The sequence below is a fragment of the Salvelinus sp. IW2-2015 genome, linkage group LG33 (genome assembly GCF_002910315.2).
Source record: "Salvelinus sp. IW2-2015 linkage group LG33, ASM291031v2, whole genome shotgun sequence".
Classification (NCBI taxonomy): Eukaryota; Metazoa; Chordata; class Actinopteri; order Salmoniformes; family Salmonidae; genus Salvelinus; species Salvelinus sp. IW2-2015.
This window is the reverse complement of record NC_036872.1, coordinates 9,198,372-9,222,394: the sequence shown is the minus strand read 5'-3', so window position 1 is coordinate 9,222,394 and position 24,023 is coordinate 9,198,372. Positions and strand designations below refer to the sequence as shown.

General features: G+C 44.5%; 1 protein-coding gene across 4 annotated transcripts; it reads right to left on the bottom strand.

Moving 5' to 3' along the window:
- Nucleotides 1-267: 267 nt before the first annotated feature.
- Nucleotides 268-20,088, bottom strand: LOC111958105 (protein prune homolog 2-like). 4 transcript variants are annotated; one of them, XM_023979289.2, is made up of 13 exons: nt 19,934-20,088; nt 13,885-17,954; nt 13,340-13,390; nt 12,731-13,204; nt 9,902-9,972; nt 9,289-9,492; nt 8,755-8,934; nt 7,809-7,908; nt 7,518-7,649; nt 6,385-6,471; nt 3,269-3,367; nt 2,036-2,077; nt 268-682 (listed from the first exon to the last, which is right to left on the bottom strand). In XM_023979289.2, the coding sequence occupies exons 2-13, from the start codon at nt 17,811-17,813 to the stop codon at nt 652-654; spliced, it is 5,400 nt and encodes a 1,799-aa protein (XP_023835057.2). In that variant the 5' UTR covers nt 17,814-17,954; nt 19,934-20,088; the 3' UTR covers nt 268-651. The 4 variants fall into 4 exon arrangements, with proteins under 4 accessions (XP_023835057.2, XP_070293030.1, XP_070293031.1 ...); XM_070436929.1 differs by lacking the exon at nt 2,036-2,077; XM_070436930.1 differs by lacking the exon at nt 13,340-13,390.
- Nucleotides 20,089-24,023: the final 3,935 nt, after the last annotated feature.

Here is a 24,023-nt window from a genome sequence, read left to right as displayed (position 1 = left end):
ATTTCCTGTCTTACCTTCATATTCTGATTATTAAATAAACAATGAAAGTAAAACTACAATGTGATTTGTAAATAGGGAGTTGGTACTGATAGTTTTCTGAAATATATTTAATTGGTAGATGATGGTTAATAAACTTGCTGCTTGGCGTCACCCTGAGAGAGTTTGTCAAATTAATGGTGTATCGTTGCTGCAGCAAAATCATTTAGAAAATAAATGTTTTTATGCCCCCAACTGTATGTCATTAGAAATAACTTAGTGATTGACAGATTGACAGGTTTTAAACAATTTATTACATTTCGAAACCCTGTTTCTTTAAATGAAATCCAATTTCTTTCAAAAACTCTCAATCCCCATTACTTCCCAAAATATATGTCAGTTCCCCTTTAAATACTCATGCTTACTCACTGCCAAAAGTGACAGTTTATGCGTTTTATGTTGTGTTGAACACTGCCTGCAAAAAAATCATAACTTGGGGACCTCCTGGGTTCTTGCTTCTGTGCCTCTTTCTTGTGGGGACAGACTAATAAGGAATCACACATGGTAGAATAGCCCCTCTTCACCACAGGTGTGTGCAGGCAGGACAATGTGGTCTACTCTAAACCGCAGGTTCATATGGCATGGGCCAAACGGATAGCAGGCACCAAAGAATGATCAAACACCGGAGTTCACTCTCTTATCCACTCTGTGAGAAAGAGAGAGGGGGGGGGGGAGAGTATCTTCATTAAACTAGGCGGCAGGTAGCCTAGTGGTAAACAGTACTGTGCCAGTAACCGAGAGGTTGCTGGCTTGAATCCCCGAGCTGACTAAGGTTAAACATCTGTTGATGTGCCCTTGAGCAAGGCACTTTACCATAATTGCTCCTGTAAGTCGCTCTGGATAAGAGCGTCTGGTAAATGACAAGAGTATGGGCATAGTGTTTTGTGAAAGTGTGAGAATGTTACTCTCTGAAGCGAGATTTAGAAATGTCAAGAGGGATATGTCGTCATTGGTTATAAGAGGGAGCTTCAAGGGGATCCGTGTGATGGAGTCAGAGACTCTGCCTTCAAGGAATTCCTCACATGCAAATGATTTAGCTTGGAGCTTGTTCCTTATTCCAGTTGAGCCTTCAGTGTTAGATAACATTGACATTAGGGCTCTAGCCTCGTCAGCTGGCTGAGGGGATACTATATTAGTGTTCTAACCTTAGGCTTAGACCTAAATACATTTACTGTTAATGTATGATACATACAACAGATAACCAACCAATCACACACAAACACACACTATGCACTCTTACTTAGTCGCTTCCTCCTGTAATTCTTCATCCTGTCTTGATCAGTGTCAGAGGTTAAGGGTTAAGGGTTAAGGGTTAGTAAAGGATGAGAAACACACCAAGGGGTAAAGCGCACTGTCAGTACGCATGCAGCTAGTTCAGTTCATCCTGGGCTATAAGGGGTTAAGAGGGTTAGGAAGGGAACGGAGAATGCTAAAAAGATACAGTTGTGCCCGCTGAAAAGTTTTTTTGACACCTGTGCCGGGATGAAGGAGAGTTCCTTGTGGCAGCAAGTACAATTGCATGTTTGTCGAGTAAGTTTGATAAAAGTTGCATTAAATGAATTTATCTTAAAACATTGTTGAGTATTTATTGAATTCACATTGGGACATTAAAACATAACATGTTCCCACACTTAGAAAACACCACCGGTGCAGTTACCCACGCTTTGCGACAACACTGTGCTGCGACCTAACTTTTCAACGCACCGAACTGTAGGCAGGGGTCTACGGTCAGTTGGGGTGGATTATGGGTGAAGGAGTCCCGAAGAGGTCAAACAAGTTGATCATCAAATAGAGAAAAAAAATCCCTCATGCAGAGATCAGAAACAACCAATCACAGGACAGGACAGACAGGACACATTCTTACATATCACACAGACCGTGGGTGAGGTCATCAGATTAAATCAGCCTGGGCGTAAGGGGGGAGGGGTGTTAGTGCCAGTCTGAAAATACAGGGGGGGTAAGGGAACTCAACCAACACAGGCAGACCTTTTGAGTTTACCTCATACATGCAAATGTCTGTATACCCCTCTCCTCTTCGTACCTTAGACGGGAGTAGAGAGAGGCAGGAGGGGTACAGTTAGTGAGTGGACACAACACAGAGGATTCATCCTCCGTCCCAACCAATCACTATGGCTCGGTTTCCCTCAACTCAGCACAGGAACATCCCCAGGGTTATTATGTCTCAGCTCTATTCTGTCTTTCACATGTCTCCAATGACAGTGTCCAGGTTACAGAGGATGCAGCAGGTCTCCTTTGACTCTCTACACGTCAATGAGAAATCATCCAAAAGCCTTTGTAGTCTACACATGCATTCTTGTTGCTCTCAGCCAATCATTTCCTTCCATCTGACTATTTTTAATTAAGCTTAATTTAACCATTTGAGTGTAAAGGGATGCTTCGGGGATTTATCTACTACCTCAGAGTCAGATGAACTGATGGATACCATTTTTATGTCTCTGCATCCAGCATGAAGGAAGTTAGAGGTAGCTTTGTGAGCCAGTGCTAACTAGCGTTAGCGCAATGACTGGAGGTCTATGGTATATACTAGTTAGCAACTTCCTTCAAACTGGGCACAGAAGTATAAAAATGGTATCCACCAGTCCATATGACTCTGGGGAATTAGATAAAGTGCTTCATTGCCAAAATACTGAAATATTCCTTTAAGGACAAATTCTTAGTTACAATGACATGGTAAGTTGAGCTAGAACAGGGATAAGCAAATTGGAAGACGATGTCATGCTGGATTTAGTTATTTTCCTTTCAAATCAGCATCTGTCCCCTGTCATGGGCCGGAGTTGGCTATCCATCGTCTGGAATGAATGTCCCCTCAGTCTATCCCCCTCAATAACAGCCAGTAGTGCAACATTTTACAGTGATTTTATGGTTCCCCCAAAAAAGGCCCACACCACACTATTATGCTCCTCATACCACCTTTTAACAGCGACAATGTTTTGTACCTGTGTGGATCTAAAAATTGTCACTTTTTAAAATGTTGTATTACAGAATGTCAGTGTGATCTTATGCACATGCAATGTATCAAGTGCTGTACAGTTTAACCCCCAAATTGGCTACTTTGTAAAATACTTTTGACAGAAATCTAGTCGTCTGATCACACCGTTTCCAAAACTAAAGTGGTGGAACTCCATTCCACTCTCGTTCCATGTGTGTGTGTGTGTGTGTGTGTGAGTTGTTACTTTATCTTCATGCTCACAATATCTTCACATTCACTCACTTGATAATGCTCTCAGGGATGTGCACAGACTCCATTGGAATTAGCTCTCGTAGCTCCGCCAGGCTGTTCACATACTTTATCTTACTGCTGAACTTAGAACTGCAGAGAGAGCCAGAGAGAGAGAGAGAGAGACAGAGAGAGAGAGAGAGAGAGAGAAGTTGTGAGAAAGGTGGAAGAGAATGGGGGTGGGGGGGCAAAAACAAAGGCATGATAGAACACTTAACTTAAAGCTGACAGGTTGATCAAATGCATTATTACTTGTTATACAGTGCATTTGGAAACTATTCAGACCCCTTGACTTCCACATTTTGTTACGATACAGCCTTATTCTAGAATTGACTAAATGTTGTTTTTTTCCGTCAATCTACACATAATACCCCAGAATGACAAAGCGAAAACAGTTTTTTAGACAAAAAACAGAAATATTTTATTTACAAGAATTCAGACCCTTTGCTATGGGACTCGAAATTGAGCTCAGGTGCATCCTGTTTCCAAATGATCATCCTTGAGAGGTTTCTACAACTTGATTAGAGATCTGGGGAAGGGTACCAAAACATTTCTGCAGCATTGAAGGTCCCCAAGAACACAGTGGCCTACATCATTCCTAAATGGAAGAAGATTGGAACCACCAAGACTCTTCCTAGAGCTGGCCGTCTGGCCAAACTAAGCAATCGGGGCAGAAGGGCCTTGGTCAGGGAGGTGACGAAGAACCCAATGGTTACTCTGACAGAGCTCCAGAGTTCCTCTGTGGAGATGGGAGAACCTTCCATAAGGACAACCATCTCTGCAGCACTCCACCAATCAGGCCTTTATGGAAGAGTGGCCAGACAAATCAAATCAAATTTTATTAGTTACATGCGCCAAATACAACAGGTGTAGACCTTACAGTGAAATGCTTACTTACGAGCCCCCAACCAACAATGCAGTTTCAAAAAATACGGACAAGAATAAGAGATAAAAGTAACAAGTAATTAAAGAGCAGCAGTAAAACAACAATAGAAAGACTACATACAGGGGGGTACCGCTACAGAGTCAAAGTGCAAGGGCACCTGTTAGTTGCGGTAGTATGTACATGTAGGTAGAGTAAATTAAGTGACTATGCATAGATGACAACAGAGAGTAGCAGCGGTGTAAAGAGGGAGAGGGGAGGCAATGTAAATAGTCTGGGTAGCCATTTGATTAGATGTTCAGGAGTCTCATGGCTTGGGGGTAGAAGCTGTTTAGAAGCCTCTTGGACCTAGACTTGGCGATCCAGTACCGCTTGCCGTGCGGAAGCAGAGAGAACAGTCTATGACTACGGTGGCTGGAGTCTTTGACAATTTTTAGCTTGAGACTTCCTTAGATATCCTGCACCAGCTGTTATTTACAAAAATACATAGTCCGCCGCCCCCTTGTCTTACCAGCCGCCGCTGTTCTGTCCTGCCGGTATAGCGTGTAACCAGCCAGCTGTACGTTGATAGTGTCGTCGTTCAGCCACGACTCCTTGAAGCATAAGATGTTAAAGTTTTTAATGTCCCGTTGGTAGTTTAATCTTCCGCATAGCTCGTCGATTTTATTCTCCAAAGATTGCACGTTTGCTAGCAGAATGGAGGGAAGTGGGGGTTTATTTGATCGCCTACGAATTCTCAGAAGGCAACCCACCCTTTGGCCCCTTTTTCTCCGCCTCCTCTTCACGCAAATTGCAGGGATCTGGGCCTGTTCCTGAGAAAGTAGTATATTGTTCGCGTCGGGCTCGTCAGACTCGTTAAAAGGAAAAAAATGATTCTGCCAGTCCGTGGTGAGTAATCGCAGTCCTGATGTCTAGAAGTTATTTTCGGTCATAAGAGACAGTAGAGGCAACATTATGTACAAAATAAGTAAAAAACAAGTTACAAACAACGCAAATAAACAAACAAAATAGTTTGGGGACACGTAAAACATCTGCCTTCCTCTCCGGTCCCATCTAATATATGCCACTCCTCAGTAAAAGGCATATGACAGCCCGCTTGGAGTTTGCCAAAAGGCACCTAAAGGACTCTCGGACTATGAGAAACAAGATTCTCTGGTCTGATGAAACCAAGATAGAACTCTTTGGCCTGAATGCCAAGCATAACGTCTGGAGAAAACCTGGCACCATCCCTACAGTGAAGCATGGTGGTGGCAGCATCATGCTGTGGGGATATTTTTCAGCGGCAGGGACTGGGAGACTAGTCAGGATCGAGGGAAAGATGAACAGAGCAAAGTACAGAGAGATCCTTGATGAAAACCTGCTCCAGAGCGCTCAGGACCTCAGACTGGGGCGAAGTTTCACCTTCCATCAGGACAACGACCCTAAGCACACAGCCAAGACAACGCAGAAGTGGCTTCGGGACAAGTCTCTGAATGTCCTTGAGTGTCCCATCCAGAGCACGGACTTGAACCCGATCGAACATCTCTGGAGAGACCTGAAAATAGCTTTGCAGCAACGCTCCCCATCCAACCTGACAGAGCTTGAGAGGATCTGCAGAGAAGAATGGTAGAAACTCCCCAAATACAGGTGTGCCAAGCTTGTAGCGTCATATCCAAGAAGACTTGAGGCTGTAATCGCTGCCAAAGGTGCTTCAACAAAGTACTAAGTAAAGGGTCTGAATACTTACGTATGTAAATGTAATATTTAAGTTGAAAGAAATTATATTAGCAAAAATGTCTAAAAACCTGTTTTTACTTTGTCATTATGGGGTATTGTGTGTAGATTGATGAGGGGAAAAAATGATTTAATCAAAAATCCCACTGTACCTTACAGCTTTACTAAACGTTAGACATATGAGTTACCACACCCGGTCTCAGGGATGGATAACTCTGGAAATTCCTTCGGTCTCTACAGAGTTATGTAAATCAGCTTTTAGTTTTTTTGCACTGTATTTGTGGAACAATCTTCAAAATTCTCTTAAATTAGATGTCTGTGCCTCTAGGGCAATTCAGATTCCTAATTGAAGACCTTATTACTGATGAATGTGTTTTGTTTCTGTTTGCATTTCATATTCAATGTTTGTATTTTGCTAATTTTCCGTAATTCAGGGCTCTTCTGTAAAAGAGACATTGGTCTTAGTATGACTCCCTGGTTAAATAAATGTGTGAGAAAGCATGGATATCTCCACCTTATGAAGGGTCTGATGATTCCCAACACTGTTCGGATAAACCAAGACGGATGGACAATGATAAAGGATTTCAGATTCTTCCTGAGCCTGACATGAGACATGAAAACACAAAAGAAAACAAGAGTTAGTGAGAATTGAAGCATGAGTCTGTATGTACTGTGTGCATGTGTGTGTGTATTTTTGGTTTTACTATCCTTGTGGGGACCTGAAGTCCTCACAAGGATAGTAAAACATGGATACATTTTGCCAGTCCCCACAAGGAATTTTTTTTATTTTAGGGGTTAGGTTTAGGGTTAGGATTAGAATTATGGATTCGGGTTAGGTTTCGGGGGTTTACCCAAAATCCAGAAACTCCCTAGTGATTCCATACAATGAAACAACTGCTGGGGCTTTGGTGGCTAGAGGGCGGTGACCATCTGAGGCTTAATTTGTCAAATTTCTTCTTCTGAATTCTCAAATAAATACGGTTCGACGACAACATCGGCACCCCTCCAGTAGTTTTCTTCATCGCAAGTATTTCATCGTCAGACATACAGTAGTTGTAAGTTGTTGTTTACATTGTATAACTAATGTGTAATGATGTCCTCACTTCTCCTCCAAATAAAATGTGCATCTGTGAATAAGGGCATAACGTGCAGTTTTACGTAGCAGGGATTCCCCCGAGAGCGCACACGCACAGTTGTTACCCATCTCCACTGCTGTGGCAGTTGGCTACATAAATTAATTATATCAAATAATCGCAAATGTTTTAGGTGGAAAAGTACACATTTCCTAACTCCAAACTGACAGTACTTTGACAAAAATAGCTCTATCGGCCGTAAATTTTCAATAAAACAATGAATTTGTCCAAACTTCACAGATTTCTGAATAATTAATTCACTGGCAACGGAGCATAGTGAGGCCTGCATCCAGCAACGTCACAAGTCACGTGACCCGTTTTTGCAGCTGTTGCAGAACAGCACTACAGGGAGAAGAAGTGGGAGAGGGCAAACACAGCAGTAGTATCAATGTATGGAATTACTTGGGAGTTTCTGGATTTTAGGTCAACTTCTTTAAGGTGAGGGATTAGGGAAAATAGGATTTTGGTCCCCAGAAGGATAGAAAAACAAATGTGTGTGTGTGTGACTTGTTACCTCCTGTCAATCATATGGTAGCACTTCTTCATCCAACCTATTCCAGGCATCCTCCTGCGGGGTGTGGCTCCATTCAGATACACAATCATGTAGTCTTCAGCAACCATGAGCTCCAGAGTGCTGATCACATACCTGAACACACACACACACACACACACACACACACACACACACACACACACACACACACACACACACTACTGTTGAGTGCGTTTTGATACATGATGATATGATACATGCTATGCTTATGGATCTACTGACTTGATCACAATCAATAGCAGTAGCACTTACAGGAAGAGGTTCTCCATGACGTAATGATAATCATCACAGTTACTGTCCGGTAGGAAGCACGCTGCAAACACGATGATGGCATTCAGGTCACCATAGTAACCTGAGGAGAAGGAGGAGACGGGGGGCTCATCAAGAGGAGGTGTCTACTGAATAATCACAGGCTATTCAATGCAAAAGTGTGTCTGTGTGTCAGGGTTGGGGTCAATTCAAATTGAAGTCACTCAATTCAGGAAGTGATTTGAATAAAAAATGCAAACATTCAAAAACATAATAGCTTCTCCTTTTCAGATGATTGGGAAATCATTGAAAATGGATGCCATTTTTTATTTATTTTTTTTACCCCTTTTACTCCCCAGTTTTGTGGTATCCAATTGGTAGTTACAGTCTTGTCTCATCGCTACAACTCCTGTACAGACTCGGGAGAGCCGAAGGTCGAGAGTCGTGCGTCCTCCTAATCACAACCCAACCAAGCCGCACTGCTTCTTGACACAATGCCCACTTAACCCGGAAGCCAGCTGCACCAATGTGTCGGAGGAAACACCGTACACCTGTCTACCGTGTCAGCGTGCACTGCACCCGGCCCGCCACAGGAGTCGCTAGTGCACGATGGGACAAGGACATCCCTGCCGGCCAAACCCTCCCCTAACCCGGACGACGCTGGGCCAATTGTGGGTCTCCCGGTCGCGGCCGACTGCGACAGAGCCTGGACTCGAACCCAGGATCTCTAGTGGCACAGCTAGCCCTGCGATGCAGTGCCTTAGACCACTGCGCCACTCGGGAGGCCATGGATGCAATTTTCAATGGCATTTCTGTTTATTTCCTCAATTGACTGACTTCAATACGACTTGGAGTATGTGTATGTGTGCCTGTTTGTGTGTGTGTGTGTGTGTGTGTGTGTGTGTGTGTGTGTGTGTGTGTGTGTGTGTTTGTGTGTGTGTGTGTATACCTCCATGAGAGATGACTCTTTGGTAAGACTCAATACACTTCATGTCGATGCGGTGCTCCTGCTCCCCGATGACGACTGTCCTCCACAGTTTGGCGTCCTGTCGCTCCTCCTCTGCACTGTATTCTGGGATAGCCTCGCTAGGCTCCCTGTCTGCTTCCTGATTGGACCCCTGGGGGTCACCTGTTGGTGAAATCATTCTATAGCTAATGGCCTCGCACACATCATGATGAAGCATAAGAATACAGCTAGAAGAAGTCTTCATAAAAACAAAATGCAAACACACCTTGCTTGACATGTATGGGTGAGTGTATGTGAGTCTTTCTCTATTGTTTGTTTTTATTTACAAACAAATGACTGAAAGTGTCTTTTCATATATTGAATTGTGTCCAACATATTTTCTTGAACGCGTTTTAATTCCTTCTTTGAGTAGAGCTCGTGGTTGTTTAAGTCTCTCTGTCTGTATCATGTGTGTGTACAATGAGCTCGGGCGTGTGTGTATACGCATGTGTGTGTGTGTGTGTGTGTGTGTCTCACCTATTCCGTTGAACTCCAGGGAGTCGGCCTCGTCAGGTGTGTCCAGCTCGTCCACGTTGATGTCCAGATCGTCGCCCGTATCCAAGGCGTCGTCAGAGAGGAGGGATCCCTCGCTGCGGTCCAGAGACACGTTCATGGGCGGGGCCACCAGCTTCTTCCTGGGTGGGAGACCGGCCCCATTCAGCTCCAGAGAGGACGGGGGATCTAAGGAAAATGTTCACGGTATGTTAGTGATATGACTCTCTGTATGCGAATGAATATTTCCTCATAAGTTCTTGAATTCATGATCAGTAAACGGTGATACAAGCCCAATTGACATCATAAAAAAATAGCATTAGTGGAGAGAATAGATAGCAATATCTTTAGAGACAGTGATACACTAGAATGACTAGGAGATGAGATTCGACTTCTTATTTGAGTGTAAATCTATCTACCACAAATTGGTAGCAGGATGCTAGTGGCGTTGGTTGTAGCATAGATAACCCATGTCCCACTCGCACCATTGGTCAAGAGAAAGTATTTCGACCCACAGATCAATGACAACTGTGACTCTGCACAGATGCACTTTTTTTCTTGTGTGTGTCGAAAAAGGGCGTGCGTGCGTGTGCATCACCTGGTCTGTTTTCCAACCCATCTGTGTGGTCTTTATTTGAGGCCATCATCCCAGGATCGTCTGAAGCAGGCCTACCCCAAACACACACAATCATCCAGTCATGACTAAAACAACCATGGACTCTACTCAATTGAGGAATTTAAAAAAACATTCAAGAAAATTAGTTTGACACAATTCAATAGATGAACATACACTTCTAATCATTTGTTTGTAAATACTTGACCACAAAGCATCACTAAATGCACGTGGACCAGGGACAATACAACCTTTTTTTATTCGCCTCCAAGCCGCACCCCCAGACCCTTATTAGCATAACTGCCATTAACAATGGGGAGTTAGACAAAGACTCACACACACTCACGCATGCACACACTTTCCAACACACCCAGCTTTCCCAACAATGGGACAAAAATATACTAACAACTAACCAATTTCTTCTAATCTAAAGAGAGTTGTTGTTGGTGCCATTCTCTCCAACAAAGATGCTCTACAAACTCACCTCTTCTCAGACATCCAGGTGATCTCTGTGCTGCTCTCCTGTCAACTGGGATGCCACACACTTTTCTCTCTCTTCCCCAACTCTTGTTTAAAAAAAAAAAATCTTTCACACTTTGCTTCTCTTTCTGGCTGTTCTGATTCTTTTCTTTCTTTTTCAGCATAAGGGGCTCGGTCCCTCATTCGCCATATTGGAGTCATGTGACCTCCCTCTGAATCTTAATGAGAGCTGATCAGCTATCGCAGAGTGTAGAGCATGTCAAAATCAACACAAATTAAGTATAAAATATATTAGGCTATGTTTAGTTACATTTGTCCACTACTCTTTCTAAAATTAGACTCCATGTCGGGCCTCCAAAAAAAACTGTTAAAAAACAAGATTGTCACAACGAACTTAATTGTCAAAAATACATTGGATGTATTTAGAAGTTAGTTTCCCCCCTTTCTCATAAACAGTTCAGCAAACAGAACTCAAGCACAATTAATCAACACACACACAAATAGGGGGAGGGGTCATATTTATCCCCCTGTAACCAAAGAGGGGAGGAGTCATTAGAATTACAAAGGGGCGAGAAGGCAAGACAAACGTCCACAACCCACTGGGCACACACCGGTTGAATCAACGTTGAATACACGTTGAATTTACATCTGTGCCCAGTGGGAATGCAACTGGGGCAGAGAAAAAAAAGGGGAAAACACACACACACACCACAAAACGGAGTAAACACTTCATAAAAGAGCAACCTAAAGTTCCTCTCACTGAAACTGTTCTCCATGGGAAACACTGCCTATTCAAGGGAGTGTACATCTGAACATAGAATGTAGGCTACATGTTACACATAGCATGTGGAGTGTAGACATAATAAATACTCTGTAGTATGAAATGACATGTAGCCCATTCTGGAGCATAGATTGGAATGGAGCCAACTCCATTGCTTGGGAGCGCATCCACATTAATGGGACAGTTGCCAAGCAACAGAGGTCAGGACTTCCTAATAAGTGGCCCATCCCACAGAGGAATTTGTGAGTGAGTGAGTGAGTGAGTGAGTGAGTGAGTGAGTACACACACATACAGTTGAATACTTTGGCAATCTGGTTCCACAGTGAAACCTTGAGAAGCAAATAACCCCCCCCCCCAAAAATGTTTTAAGGAAATAGAAATTCTTGGAGGTCCTTATGCAATATAATTCAATTAAAAGCATGTGTGGATCAAGACAATCTGATCTAAATAAACACACATAGGGCTGGTTTCCTGGACACAGATTAAGCCACATTCTATACTAAAAAGCAATGGAAATTCAACATTTAAATTGTGAGGTTGTGAGTAAGTAATAATTTTTGAGTAATACTTCTGGAATAACCCGTCTGGATATTCAAATGTGATGCTCTGGGCTACACTAAACAGTGAGCTGCTTCTATCACTCACAACACACACACACACACACACACACACACACACACACACACACACACACACACACACACACACACACACACAATGGGAATCAAGTAGATTAAACTGATCTATTACTGATCCTGCATCATGGAAAACCAATAAAACACCAACATGTCAATTTGGGGCGCTGACACAGTCTCAAAAACACATACATCTAAACACAGTAGGGGGAATTGCCAGGGGCCTTACGATACTTAGGTGCCGATACGATACGTATTGCGATTCTCGCGATTCTATATTTATTGCAATTTGATACCGTGATTTTATGCGATCCGACGTTCCAAACATATTGCTCACCATATGTCTGCTGCAAAGGGACAAGATAGCATGAGAAAACCAGTTTTGATCAGTCATGGAAATAAAAGTACTGAAAACAAATTGGCTCCCTTTTTAAAAAGAAAATGAAGAACAAGCTATGAAGGAAAAATACGGGAGTTTTGGTGCAGGTACAGCCAACTAGCGCAAAAATAATATTGTTATATTGTCAAAACAATACAATAAAAATGATATCCCGATGTGTAGATGTGTGCAAATACATTTTTTTACCCCATGACTTAAACACAGTCCCAAACATATACCTTGACTCAGGACCCCCACCACACACTTTCACACTGTTGTCCTATAGGTTCAGTATGGACCTGTACTGCACTCCGGTGGTAATACACAATACTGCAGCTCAATGTCTCCAGTCTATTCTAATCTAGTCAATAATCTAGTCAATAAAATGATGAATTAGATACTGAATACTTGAGAGATTCTCAAAAGACAACATAATATTTGAACTCAGATCTGTTCAAATTTGGAATTGTAAGAACCTGGTCCTGACCATTTTCATGCCAAACATGCCAACCAAGACAGAACAAACATATCTAACTCACCTGGAGAGTAGAAAGTGGGAATAGTCATCAGGAACATAATGGGTCTGCTCTTCAGTCTCATAATGGGCATGGTCTTCAAGAAGATACTTAGCGTTGCCCGTGGGATCATATGGCTCTTCAGGAGTTCTGGAGTGGTCTTGACCTTCAGCCTCCCAGTGGGCCTGGCCTTCACTGTCATAATGGCTACAGTCATCAGACCGGTCTTGGCCATTGCCTTCAGTATGGTAGTAGTAGGAATTAGTAGTATGTCCTTTAGCCTCATAGTGTTGGCTGAGGAGATCATCTCTCTCATCTTCAGCATGGTCAGGGGTTTGGTAGTAGGCATGGTCTTCAGTCTGTTCAGTGTGGTGGTCAGTGTGTCCGTATCCATACTGGGTGGAACTGTTGTTGGATTGGTCCTGGCTCGCTGTCCACTGGTGAGGAACCCCCTCGCTGGCTCGCTGGTTCCAAGACTGGGATGCAACATCTTCAAGTCTGAAGAGGGGGGGAAATGTACAAAACAGATGACAAATACATATCAAACATGTAATAATCACTGACTATCAGTTATTCTCATGTCCACTAAAGAGTGAAAAATACTGTTTATAAATCACAGATTCTCACACACACCTTGTGTAAGACAGAGGGGAGCTGGCTCCATTGGCTGTGGTGGGGATACAGCTGTAATGAGGCAGGTAATGCATATTTAATGAGGCGTAAACAGATTTCTAAACACACCCAGGGCTGAGATCAAAGTCTGGCGCAACACCACACACACACACACACACACACACACACACACACACACAACACACACACACACTGATCCCTTGTTTCATCTTCAAAAGCTCTGATCATGTCGGAGAGGGGTATGAGGCAACACGGGTGCAGTATCCACTCTCTTTCCCCCTCCACCCACCTCATTCTTCTCTCACATAGTACACACCATCTCACTCTCCTGAGAGCTTTTAACTCTCACAGTCTGTGCTACTTTACAAATACCCAGCAGCTGTTTAGAGACCCATACACACCCCGAAACCCATAGAAAAGGCAGGATAGCCTAAGGGCAAACACAAAGAAGCATAATATACACAAAGAAACACCATAACTCTCATTTATGTAAAGAATTGTACGGTGTGCAATAAACTGTATGTTACTTTATAGATATTACTTACCCCAGATAGGATGAGTCCGTTTCTTCAAAATCATCTCCACAACCTCCCATTTTATGATCGACTAACAGGTCTTCAAGGCCCTGTAAAGGTCTTAGGGGTTGATTTCTCATTGGTTGCTCAGCTGCAAAGTCAACCTGATTCTGCGAGAACCTTTCAATCATTGGCTGTGCTGTCAGTCTATCACCATCCTCTGAGAAATGACCTCCACTCGGGTGCTCACTATTCTCCAGTAGCTCAGCGGTAGGCCCAGGGTTTGGTGCATGGGCGTGGCTGTGTATCACCCCACATACTCCTTTCTCCATCTCCTCACCTGTGTCCCAACTGGGAGGGTCCATGCCAAACTCCTCCTCCTCCTTGTCCATGAGGTCGCCTGAGAACGGAAGCCCCATCTCTTGGACAGGAGAGGGACCACCTGATAGGTTCTCGGGAGTGCCCATCAACGAGCTGTTCCCCAATGGGGATTGTGAGCTGTCTGTGAGGGGGAGGGGAGACTGGGGGATGGCGTGATGCCGCTGCTGGTCGTCTTGTTCCCTCGGCAGAGAGCCCCAGCCCTGGCTCCGTTGAGAGGGAGATGGGGGGACGGAGGGGGAGAGCCCGCCCTCGTCCGAGTCCTCCAGAGAGATCTGAGAGTGGACGTAGACCTCCTCCCTGGCTTTGAGGAAGTGTTGTTCGGCTGGGTATCTCAGGGAGGCGCTGCTGCTTTTTACTACTCTGGCGTTCGTCTGGCCATCATAGCTGTCGTCATCCAAGTCCGAACTATCGAGGCCCGCTACGCTCATCTCTGACTGGTGGAGGCTTGGCCGATTGGTGTCTGATTGGCCGCAGCCGCTTATCTCTGTGGTTACTTGGATTTGAGGGCTAACAAGATAAGAGGCGGCTGTTTCGGAGTACCTTTGGTTGGTTGTGTGCGAGCTTTGACAGTTGGCTTGGGTAGAGTGGTCTTCATCTGTGGGAATAGGCGAAATAGGATTGTCACCTGCGTCTGAGCAGAATGGGCTGTGGATATCTATGTTTGTTCGATCACCCCTATTTAGCTCATTGTTTTCTTGGTGATGTCTGTGAGTGGCTGTGCCGGATTGGAGTAAAGTAGCCGCATAAGAGAGCATGCTATATGTCTCTAAGGATCTAGACCCCTCCCTCCTGCCAATATCACTGTCTCTGGTTACATTCCTCTCTCTATAATCATCCTTCCTCTCTTTATCACTCTCTCTGACTGTCCCTGACACGATGATGTAGTCCATCTCCAGGCCTGATGAGGATTCGCCATCTGAGTTGGACCTGACATCCTCGCTGCTCCCGGGAGGAAGGCTATCTGGGCTGGGCTTGAGCCTGTCTTTTTCCCCTGAGCTGGAGCTCAGTGACATAGGAACACTATGGATGCTATCTTCCATATAATGAGGTCCCCCATCCGGATAGATCACCTTAGTATTCCATTGGAGGGATGATGCGCCATTTGGTGGTGATTCAGAATCACCGGCTTTTACAACAGGGGTTGATAGGTGGTCCCAACTGTCAAGCTTTGGGGATGCAGAGAGCTGAGTCTGGGTTGTGGCTGGGTCTTTCCATGTCTGGTCAAAGTTTAACTCGGTGACTGGCTCCTCCCCGTGACTCAGAGGTAAGGCGTCATCCTCTGTGGGGGAGGAGCCATCATCCACCAGCACAAATGGGGAATGGCTACTCAGGTCCTCTGTCCAATCGGGGCCCTCAGATGCCTCAGACCCCTGCCCTCTGTTGTCATGCTCGCTCTTCACAGAGGGCCCCCCTGGAACTGGAAGCTTCCCATTTCTGGTCCCGTGGCCCAGTCCAGAGGTTCCGTCGAACAGGAACACCTGTCTGCCAGTGGAAGTCAACTGTTCAATGCCTGTCGTTGTTGACCCGCTATAATCACTGTTGCCTTTCACGATGGACGCCTGATGTTCAGTGGTGCTGCCACTTGCTTCTGGCTTTAGCACTGCTATAAAAGGGCTGGACTGACCTTGGATCAGCTCAGTAGTGTCTGGTCCAGGGCTGGCCTGGAGATCAGGGGAGCAGGGCTGACTCCAGATGCCTCCTCCTCCTACGTTATCATACTCAGAGGTAGACGTCACCATGTTGGGGACGGGGATGAGCATGGCCCCCGACATTTGATCCTGTGTAATTTGATTCTCTGTCATCATGTGATCATCATGCCCTGATTGGGGACATATTTGTCCCTCGTCTCCATTGATGACTATCTGAACTCTCTGGGCCTGCCTCCTTACATTCTCTTGCAGTGGAGAGGCTTCTTCAGAATATCTCCCCTCCCCCTCATGTTGCCTTAGGTCTGTCCCAGGCTCCGCCTCCCAGGGCTCCATGCCAGCAAGCTCCTCCCTCCCAGTCCCACCGACCTCCGGACTGGTTGCCATGGAAGCACTGTCTTCCTGTATGGTGGTGTTCCACATGTCCATCCCCTCACTAGACACACCCAGTGGACTCTCCAAGGATGTTCCCAGCGCAGGGAGCCCGCAGGAGTCCGACCGCTCCGATAGATCGGCCATGTCTGGGGTAGTGAGTGTAGATTGGCTGTCTTCGTGGATTGTCATGTTCCATAGGTCCAGAGACTCTGGGTAGGACGGGGTCGTGACACTGGTGGCGCTGGTCGCACTGTCCGATTTGAGAAATCCCTTCTGGGCTGAGTAGGTCCAGAAGTCCAGCTCTGTGGTCTTCCTGACTAGACCATCCTCTTCTTCCTTCGAGGTCTCTGGCGTGAGAGGGGCCAGAGATGCTCGCTTTTTTCCTACCACAGAAGACCGTGCACGTGATGTGACTTTGAGGAGCTTCCCTTCTCCGTTCTCTTCGTCCGGAGGAGTGAGCTGCAGATCCTCCAGTGTCACCGGCTGCCATGGTTCTGTGAAACCTGAGTCAGGGTTCCAGGTGTCGTAGGGTTCTATGTACTCATTCACAAGAGTGAGCTGTCTCTCCACTGGTTTGGAACAGACATCCTTCTCTTCTCGCAGCTTAGCGTTTCTCACATCTCCTTCTCCTCTTCCTCCTCCGCTGTACTCGTCCTCTCTCAGTCCCTCCAGATCAATGTCAGGGTTAGGACAATCTGTGCAGACATACCCAGCCTCTGTCAGGCTCCACGTGTTGGCGTCATCCGAGGTGGAGCCTTTAGTATCCAAGGCAAAGTCATCCCAGGCCTCTGACGAGGATACGCTCTCTTTGTGATGCAGCCCGTTGATTCTCTCAGCGACGTCCTCTGGAAAGAAGCGGACCTCTGTGCCACTGTGAGTGCTGCTACCCACAAGGCTGTTGACAGGAGTGGGAGGGACCCTGTTCATGCTCTGGTCCATCAGAGCTCCTCCCCCAATCAAGTCGCTTCCTACCAATCCTCCATGCCCAGCTGACGAATCAGGGGTGTAGAAATCCACCATGCTCAGCTCATCAAACTCAGACAGGCTGGAGCTGCCATGGCCTCCTGTACCTCGAGAGGAGTGCAGCACTGCATCTTCTGCAGGTGGAGACGAGTTACTGCAGTGCAGTGGGTCAAAGCTGAACAGCTCAAGGTTTTCGCCGCTCCTGTTCCTGCTTGAGTGTCTCCTCTCATGCGGGATGGGGGACAGAGAGGGGAACCCGAGAGCCGGGTTCAGGAGGAAACCCCCAGCCATCGCCTCGGCGACCGGGCTGTCATCGCTTAGGAACACTGAGCTCTCCTTGGAGGAGCGGCTGCTGCGGATGGTTGCCAGGCCGCTGTCCGGGCTCACCAGGTCAGCACCCACATCACCAGGCATCGCCACGGCAATGGGGCCCTCGGGCCTCTCCACGTCAGAGCCGTACATGTCGGTGAAGCCTGAGGAGCCCTGGGACAGTGGGGCGCTGCCCGCCACGCCCTCCGTGGAGGAGGTCCTGCTAGTGGGGGCGCAGGCTAACAAGTGGCACCGGCGCTCCATGAACTCCTTGAGGAGCTCCATGACCAGGGGTCCCAGACCTCGAGGTGAGTCTGCCAGGGCCTTGTGGTGGTAGAGCTGCAGGGACCCTTGGGAGCCCTGGGGACAGTCCACAGGCTCCAGCCTAAGAGAGGAACTCACCGACTCCTCCAGCTCACAGCATATCTGGAACAGAACCGGAACAAGCGGAATGACAGCATGGTATAAAAAATGCTTTGGCAGGGCCAAGGACAAAATAAAATCTGTTCCATTTTGATGTTATTTAAACAAAAATGTTCAATACAAGTGATTCACTTTTTCACTTTCAAATGTCAATGTTTTTATATTATTTCCAACATACACTGCCAATATATTTGTGTATATCTCTTTACTAGGTGATATGTGTGCATATCTCTCTATTAAGTTATGTTTGTGTTAATCTCTCTGGTAGGTAATGTGTGTATACAGTGCCTTCAGAAAGTATTTATACCCCTTGACTTATTCCACATTTTGTTGTGTTAGAGCCTGAATTCAAAACAGATTCAAAAAGTCATTCTCACCCATCTACACACAATACCCTGAAATGACAAAAGTGAAAACATAGTTTTATTATTTTAGAAAATGAAATACAGATATATCTCAATTACATAAGTCTTTACACCCGAGTCAATGCTTTGTAGAAGCACCTTTGGCGGTGATTACAGCTTTGAGTCGTCTTGGGTATGTCTATCAGCTTTGCACATCCGGATTTGGGGATTCTCTCCCGTTCTCCCTTGCAGATTTTCTCAAGCTATGTTAAGTTAGATGGGGAGCGGCGGTGAACAACAATCTTCAAGTCTATCTACAGATTTTCAATGGGATTCAAGTCTGGGCTCTGGCTGGGCCACTCAAGGACATTCTCATTGTTGTTTAGAAACCATTACAACATTGCTTTGGCTGTATGCTTGGGGTCATTGTCCTGTTGGAACGTTAATCTTCACCCCCAGTCTAAGGTCGTTTGCACTCTGAAGAGGGTTCTCATCAAGGATTTACCTGTATTTGGCGTCATTCATTGTTCCCTCTATCCTTACCAGTCTCCCAGTCCCTGCTGCTGAAAAGCATCCCCATAGCATGATGCTGCCACCACCATGCTTCATGGTAGGGATGGTGTTAGACGGGTGTTTTTTTCCCAGACATAGCGCTTTGCATTCAGGCCATTGCCCTCTCATCAGACCACAGAATCTTTTGCCTTATGATCTCAGAGTCTTTCAAGTATCTTTTTGCAAACTCCAGGTGTGCTGTCATGCCTTTTTCTCAGGATTGGCTTCTGTCTGGCCAATTCTCCCATCTCAGCCATTGGGTTCTTGGTCATCTCCCTGACCAAGGTCCTTCTTGCCTGGTTGTTCAGTTTAGTCGGACGGCCACCTCTAGGCAGAGTCTGGGTAGCCACATATTTTTTCAATTTCCCAATGATGGAGACCACTGTGCTCTTTGAAACTTTCAACACTTTAGAAATGGTTTTATACCCTTCCCCAGATATATGCCTCATCACAATTCTCTCTCGGAGATCTACAGACAGTTCCTTGGACTTCATGGTATAGTTTCTGCTCTGACGTGCACTGTCAACTGTGGCACCTTTATATAGACAGGTGTGTTTATTTCTAAATCATGTCCAAACAATTGGATTGGCCACAGGTGGACTCCAATCAAGTTGTAGTGACATCTCAAGGATGAGCAAAGGAAATTGGATGCACCTGAGCTCATTTTGGAGTGTGATAGCAAAGGGGTGTGAATAATTATGTAAATTAGATATATCTGTATTGCATTTTGAATACATTTGCTAAAATTTCTAAAAACATGTTTTCACTTTGTCATTATGGGGTATTGTGTGTAGATGGGTGAGAAAAAAAATATCTGTTTCATCCATTTTGAATTCAGGCTGTAACACAACAACATGTGGAATAAGTCAAGGGGTATGAGTGCTTTCTGAAGGCACTGTATGTCTCTACTACGGGATGTGTGTATATGTGTGTACCTGATTACTCATAATAATGTCCGGAATGTATTTGATACCATTCCTTTAATTCCGCTCCAGCCATTACCACGAGCCCATTCTGCCCAATTAAGGTGCCACCAACCTCCTGTGTTATCTATCTCGCGCAGCCTGATGTAAAAAGAACACGTACCTGGTTGAGAATGTCAGAGTTTTCGGAGTACACTGCCACCTGCTGGCGTGGATGGCGAGGGTCACTCTGGCGAGATGAGACTATGACTAGACTCTCATAACCATGGTGATGGCAGAAGGACTTCAACTCCCCAACCAGGCCATGGCGAGCATTCCAGTCCTAGGTTGTCATATGAAAATACCAAAGATATGTGTTAGGTTTCGTATCTGCTATATTTTGATAGATACTCTTATTTTCATATATATTTACATATACAGTATGTACAGCATATTCAGAGTTTTATAGTTATGGTCTACTCGAGGTATTGACTTTGTCATAACATTTATTTGAGGTATTGACTTTGACACCATTTTGTGCCACTTAAAAAACTGACCTCCACTTAAACTGATATAAAAACTTTTTGGCCAGTCTCATTTTGTACATTGAGTCAAAAGTGCTTTTAAGAATGCCTTTGTCTATTTTTATGAGAGACGAAGCAGTCAGAGCACAGAGAGGGGTAAAGAGACATTTGATGATTTATTGTTTGAAAATTAACTGTTTGCTCTTAACACATCCAACATTCCCAGCTTATGGTAATTCTCTGACAGCCCCGGTGATTGATGGAGAGAAAGTTGCATTAATTAATGGTTTTGTTTGTCAAGAGAGCTTGTTTTTTTCCATCTATGTTTTTTTTCCTCTTCAATGATTAACAACAACGCTATGGCATCCCTAATTTCTAAGACAATGTTTATTAAAAAAAAAGTGTAAAAAAGTGTTACAGTTTAAAACAAATAGCGAGATTAATCACTACATTTGTTGTATGATGGTTGTTTGTTTTTACAATGGCGTACAAGTTAACACATTTGTATTCTTTCAGATAACACCCCTGCAAACATTTTAAAAAGGAGACTATATGTCAATATAACTTTGAATAATACAGGGAAATTGTCAACCAATAAAAAAAAACACTACTTTAAATCAAATATAAAGAGAAAAAGATTACATGAATTTACTAGATTTTTGAAAATGACCAAATATTGTTTAAATAACTATTGTTTAAAAGCATATTGTCATTGCATGAAAGATATGTGTAAAGAAACTTGTTCACTCAGTCTGGCATAACAATTTAGACTGGAGAGAAACTGTTAAAATGTGTCCTGAGACACAGGAAGCAGTTTATAAAAAATTAACTATTGTAGCACAGTATAGGAAGTGACTAGCTAATGCACATGTGCACAGTCTTGGCATTCTCTCAACGAGTTTCATGAGGTAGTCCCCTTGAATGCTTTTCAATTAACAGGTGTGCCTTGTTAAAAGTTAATTTGTGGAATTTATTTCCTTCTTGATGTATTTTGAGCCAATCAGTTGTGTTGTGACAAGGTAGGGGTGGTATACAGAAGATAGCCTTATTTGGTAAAAAAAAAACAAGTCCATATTATGGCAAGAACAGCTCAAATAAGCAAAGAGAAATGACAGTTCATCATTACTTTAAGACCTGGTCAGTCAATGCAGAACATTTGAAGAACTTTGAAAGTTTCTTCAAGTCCAGTCACAGGAACCATCAAGAGCTATGATGAAACTGGCTCTCAGGAGGACCGCCACAGGAAAGGAAGACCCAGAGTTACCTCTGCTGCAGAGGATAAGTTCATTAGAGTTAACTACACCTCAGATTGTAGCCCAAATAAATGCTTCACAAAGTTCAAGTAACAGACACATCTCAACTTCATTTGAGATTTTTGCTTCCAACCACTGTGTCTTTGAGAGACGTAGAGTGTGGTTCCCACCATGAAGCATGGAGGAGGAGGTGTGATAGTGTGGGGGTGCTTTGCTTGTGACACTGTTGGTGATTTATTTAGAATTCAAGGCACACTTAACCAGCATGATTACCACAGCATTCTGCAGCGATATGCCATCCAATCTGGTTTGCGCTTAGTGGGACTATCATTTGATTTTCAACAGGACAATGACCCAAACACACCTCCAGGCTGTGTAAGGGCTATTTGACTAAGAAGGAGAGTGATGGAGTGCTGCATCAGATGGCCTGGCCTCCACAATCACCCGACCTCAACCCAATTGAGATGGTTTGGGATGAGTTGGACCGCAGAGTGAAGCAAAAGCAGCAAACAAGTGCTCAGCATATGTGGGAATTCCTTTAAGACTGTTGGAAAAGCATTCCAGGTGAAGCTGGTTGAGAGAATGCCAAGAGTGTGCAAAGCTGTCATCAAGGCAAAGGGTGGCTACTTTGAAAAATCTAAAATATATTTTGATTTGTTCAACACTGTTTTGATTACGACATGATTCCATATATGTCATTTCATAGTTTTGATGTCTTCACTATTCTACAATGTAGAAAATAGTCAAAATAAAGAAAAAGCCTTGAATGAGTAGGTGTGTCCAAACTTTTGACTGGTACTTTATATGTGTGTGCTTGTGCGTGTGCGCGCGCCTGAGCTAGTGTGTGTGTACGCGAGCGTGTGTCATGAGTTGTGTGGTCCGTGCCTGTGTGGTGTGCAAAGGCCCAGTAGTAGTGATGGATGGCTGCTGTAGGCGTGGTGTTGCCCAGGCTGAGTCAATATTAACCTGCGTGGATGAGGGCCACACGGATTCTCTCTCGGCTCTCCCCCTGCACAATATGGCTGCTGTCAGGGAGAGCCCCATCAATCTGCTCACACACAACTGTCACCCCGGCGACACAGTCATTTTTCACCAGCGATATCCTGATGAGTGCAATGAGGCCTCCCCAGCTTTGTTAAAAACACACATATTCACTCACTCACACAGGAAAAAACACACACACACACACACACACACACACAAATGCGCGAACACATACTTTATATGAACACACACGTGCACACGAACGAGTGCGCACGCACACTGTATATTACATGTCCACAGTCCACTCATGAATTCAATTACGCAAACAGTGATACCGATATGTGCACACACATTGGTCACACACACACACACACACCTGTCTCTTATACACATCTAGATGTGTATAAGAGACAGCTCGAACACATACTTTATATGAACACACACGTGCACACGAACGAGTGCGCACGCACACTGTATATTACATGTCCACAGTCCACTCATGAATTCAATTACGCAAACAGTGATACCGATATGTGCACACACATTGGTCACACACACACACACACACACACACACACACCTGTCTCTTATACACATCTAGATGTGTATAAGAGACAGCCCCATGCCAGCCCCCCAACATCCCCCCCATGCCAGCCCCCCAACATCCCCAAATCATCAGCTACAATTTCACTTACTGGGTCACGAATAGAGTACATTTTGCGTCCCTTTGATATTTTAAGTAGAAATTGTGCACCAATACTGACATTTTAAAGTCTGTTATATTACATAAAGTGTTCTGAACACAGAATTTTTTTTAGCAATAAAAAGCTTTATATGAATAAAGAAATCCGAATTTTGATATGTCCCTCGTCATGTTTTTCCGACCTAGGAAAATGTTAACCCACTTTTATCCCCAAAATGTCTCAACGTTTTCACCATCATTGTAAAGCTCTAGTTATGTTGTTGCTTTGACAGTCATTTCTTAAGATGATTATTTATTTCATGTGATTAGTGATCCATTTACATCTGTCCCTCATGTTAAGGTCTACCCAAAATATTTTCTATTCGTGGAAAGACCCTACTAACCTCAGGATAGCATTGCCTAAAAGCACAGACCACATCTTCTAAACTTTCCATCTAAGTCTGAGTTACTTCTAAAGAGCTCTTCCCCCCATGAAGATTGACTCCCACCTTCCCCAGTCATTCCGCCTACTTAAACTCCTGTATGAGCCTCTTGCTTTCCTCCCCTTACCCCACCCCACTAATGTAGAGGATCAAAGATGTCTCAATAAAAACACTTGAATACTATTCATATATCATTACAAATAATGAATATTTTGGTCAATGTAACTGGATTAACAAGTTGAACATGGGAGGTAAAGCCATACATAGCTAATGCCTTTCTTTCTTTTGATCATTTGTTCCTTCTCCGTGTTCAACTCACTCTCTTCATCTCTTCATCTCAGATTCTCTGCCTCTTAGCTTCCCTTTATTCTCTAATCTATTCTCTCTC

Bases quoted from the DNA above. Each gene is read 5' to 3' on its own strand.
- LOC111958105 (XM_023979289.2), bottom strand. From the start codon at position 17,813: ATGGAGCTCCTCAAGGAGTTCATGGAGCGCCGGTGCCACTTGTTAGCC. The intron at 13,391-13,884 runs GTAAGTAATATC...GCCTCATTACAG, and splicing joins ACGGACTCATCCTATCTGGG to CTGTATCCCCACCACAGCCA. The intron at 7,650-7,808 runs GTAAGTGCTACT...GTGTGTGTTCAG, and splicing joins GTCATGGAGAACCTCTTCCT to GTATGTGATCAGCACTCTGG.